At 48.6% G+C, this 3,476-nt stretch overlaps 1 protein-coding gene across 1 annotated transcript in view; it reads right to left on the bottom strand.

Annotated features, from left to right (window-relative positions):
* Positions 1–197: 197 nt before the first annotated feature.
* Positions 198–3,476, bottom strand: part of LOC117938960 (collagen alpha-4(IV) chain-like) — a gene marked incomplete at its 5' end in the record, with an annotated part of 16,464 nt that continues 13,185 nt past the window's right edge. The window contains 3 exons of the mRNA XM_034863955.1: positions 198–551; positions 1,999–2,282; positions 3,112–3,300. Of these exons, the coding sequence (XP_034719846.1) occupies positions 270–551; positions 1,999–2,282; positions 3,112–3,300 (755 nt within the window). The remainder of the gene's footprint in view (positions 552–1,998; positions 2,283–3,111; positions 3,301–3,476) is intronic.

Below are 3,476 nucleotides of genomic sequence, written 5' to 3'. Positions count from 1 at the left end.
TGTGATTGGTTGACAGTGTTTTTAAGGCTGTGATTGGTTGACAGTGTTTTTAAGGCTGTGATTGGTTGACAGTGTTTTTAAGGCTGTGATTGGTTGGCAGTGTTTTCAAGGCTGTGATTGGTTGACAGTGTTTTCAAGGCTGTGATTGGTTGACAGTGTTTTCAAGGCTGTGATTGGTTGGCAGTGTTTTCAAGGCTGTGATTGGTTGGCAGTGTTGATGACAGAGTGTCCTCGCAGAGACACCCAGAAGCGTCCGGTCCGTCTCGTCCTCACTCCCTCATGCAGACGCTGCACCTGCCGATGCTGTCCCTCTGCTGCCGGCCCTCCGTCAGCGTGATGGAGGACGCCGCCGAGCCGCCGTCGTCGCCCCTGGCAACGGCGGCGGTGGGCGTGTCCACGCGGGTCAGCCAGAAGCTGTAGATGTTGGCGAAGTAGTGGCAGGTGCCCCGCGGACCCTGGCACTCCACAAAGGGCTGGGCCCGGAAGTCCACCAGGCAGCTGCCGGACGAGGTCAGGGACTGGCCCCCCCCCTCGTCCCCGGCGCCCGTGTGCTGCAACACACACAGTGACATCATCAGCATGGCGAGGGGGGGGCGGGGGGGTCGACCCACTCTGGGGTTTCATTATCATCACAATCAGAATCAGATGACAGATATTAAGGCTGATAACAATATGAATACGTGGATATTACAGGGCTGCGGGACTCGAGTTGTCTCGGACTCGCTAGTATTTGGACTCGGACTTGTCTCGGTCCAATATGGCTTCTGGTCTGGACCGAGTCCAGTTGTCTTTATTATGTTGATAATAATATTGGAGGGAAAGTGAAACCCAAAATGATTGTTTTGATACTGTCATGCATAAGACCTTTATTCTGTCCTGGACTCGGTCTTGACTCAGACTCGACTAGTCCTGGTCTTGGACATGACTCGGACTTGACTAGTCCTGGTCTTGGACATGACTTGGACTTGACTAGTCCTGATCTTGGACATGACTTGGATTTGACTAGTCCCGATCTTGGACATGACTTGGACTTGACTAGTCCTGATCTTGGACATGACTTGGATTTGACTAGTCCTGATCTTGGACATGACTTGGACTTGACTAGTCCCGATCTTGGACATGACTTGGACTTGACTAGTCCTGATCTTGGACATGACTTGGACTTGACTAGTCCTGGTCTTGGACATGACTTGGACTTGACTAGTCCTGATCTTGGACATGACTTGGACTTGACTAGTCCTGATCTTGGACATGACTTGGACTTGACTAGTCCCGATCTTGGACATGACTTGGACTTGACTAGTCCCGATCTTGGACATGACTTGGACTTGACTAGTCCCGATCTTGGACATGACTTGGACTTGACTAGTCCTGATCTTGGACATGACTTGGACTTGACTAGTCCTGATCTTGGACATGACTTGGACTTGACTAAGGTGGTCTTGACTAGAGCCCTGGTACATCATCGACTCGTTTACGAAATTATTAAATAACAGAACTTTGACCAAATAACGTTGTAAAAAGCTTCATAAACGCAGGGAAAATTCAAGAACAGCTTTTTTTTTTAAACGCTTAAAAAAGTGACCAAGCTAAATTGGAAAAATTGCCAAAGGCGACAAAAACGTGTTAATAAGAAGTGACAAAATAATCGTTAAATGTGAGAAAAAAACAACATAATACAAGTGACAAAAATTTGGAAAAAAATCTACAAAACTGCTAAGAAAAGTGAATGAAAATACACATTTAAAAAAGCTACAAAGAAATATAAAAGTGACAAAAAAATGGAAAGAAAGCGGAAAAAAACTATGAGAAAAGTGAAGGAATAAAAACATCAACATGTTAAAATTCCGGCCCAGAAAAACCCAAATTACGTTCAAAAAGCTTCAAAAACGCAGGAAAAATTCAACAACTTTTTTTTTTAAATACCATGAAAATGTCTAAATTTGGGCCCAGAACAACCCAGAGTTTAAGGGGTTAACGTGACCCCGCAGTACCCACCATGAGGAAGGAGTATCCGGTCCAGAGGCTCGTCCAGCGGGGGGGGCAGTTGGGCCGGGCGGAGGTCTGGCTGTGCAGGGCGATGGGGGCGGAGGGGGCTTCACAGACCACGCAGCGGCTGATGTGGTCCGCGATGGAGGCCCCCCCCACGGGCAGGCTGGGGACCGCCGCCGTCGTGGACAGCCAATAGGATTTGTCGTTGCGGCTGGCGTAGGAGCAGGCTGCCATGTTGCAGGAGGAGAAGGGCATGGTGGAGAAGACCCGCATGCAGGACCCCGCCTGGCCTGCACACGCCAACGCATTAAATATTAAAAATACAAACAGCCGATAGACATCCTGCACACACCGACGTACGCATTAAATATTAAAAATACAAACAGCCAATAGACATCCTGCACACACCGACGTGCTAATTAACGAAAAGGAGACAAAAAGGAGACAAAAGGTAGAAGAAAAGGAGACGGTAAGGGGACGGTAAGGTGACGAAAAGGTCACGAAAAGGTGACGGAAAGGGGACGAAAAGGAGAAGAAAAGAAGAAGAAAAGGAGACGAAAAGGGGACGAAAAGGAGACGAAAAGGAGACAAAAGGAGACGAAAAGGGGACAAAAAGGAGACAAGAAGGTGACGAAAAGGTGACGAAAAGGTGACGAGAAGGAGGCGAAAAGGAGACAAAAAGGAGAAGAGAAGGAGACGAAAAGGAGACGAAAAGGAGAAGAAAGGAGACGTCAAGGAGACCAAAAGAAGACGAAAAGGAGACGAAAAGGAGACGAAAAGGTGAAGAAAGGAGACGAAAAGGAGAAGAAAGGAGACGTCAAGGAGACCAAAAGGAGACGAAAAGAAGACGAAAAGGAGACGAAAAGGAGAAGAAAGGAGACGTCAAGGAGAAGAAAGGAGACGTCAAGGAGACCAAAAGAAGACGAAAAGGAGACGAAAAGGAGACGAAAAGGAGACGAGAAGGAGACGAAAAGGAGACGAGAAGGAGACGAAAAGGAGACGAGAAGGAGACGAAAAGGAGACGATAAGGAGAAGAAAGGAGACGTCAAGGAGACGAAAAGGACACAAAAAGGGTCAAGGGTTAAAAAGGAAACCAGTGGATGTGTATGTGAGTCCTACCCAGGTCCTGAGTGTGGGCCTTCTCCTGCCCCTCCAGGTACAGCAGGCTGAACCCGGTCCACAGGACCCTCATGTTCAGGGGACAGGAGGGGACCGCCTTTGATTGGCTGTGCATCACCAACAGGAAGCCCGAGTTCAAGTTTTTGGATGGTCCGGAAAGGCCGCGTTCACCGATTGGACCAGGATCACCTGGGACACAAAGACCAGTGGAGGTTCAGTCCAAAACCACTGAACTCTCTGAACTCTCAGGCAGACAGCACCCGTCAAAATAGATCCTCTAGTCCTCTAGCGTCCTCTGGTGGACAGACTATGCAACGCCATCACTAACAGGGACGTTATAGAGCGTCCTCTGGTGGACAGACTAT

Source organism: Etheostoma cragini, chromosome 3, assembly GCF_013103735.1.
Source record: "Etheostoma cragini isolate CJK2018 chromosome 3, CSU_Ecrag_1.0, whole genome shotgun sequence".
Taxonomy (NCBI): Eukaryota; Metazoa; Chordata; class Actinopteri; order Perciformes; family Percidae; genus Etheostoma; species Etheostoma cragini.
The sequence above is the reverse complement of the archived record's forward strand: the minus strand, read 5'-3'. Positions and strand labels throughout refer to the sequence as shown.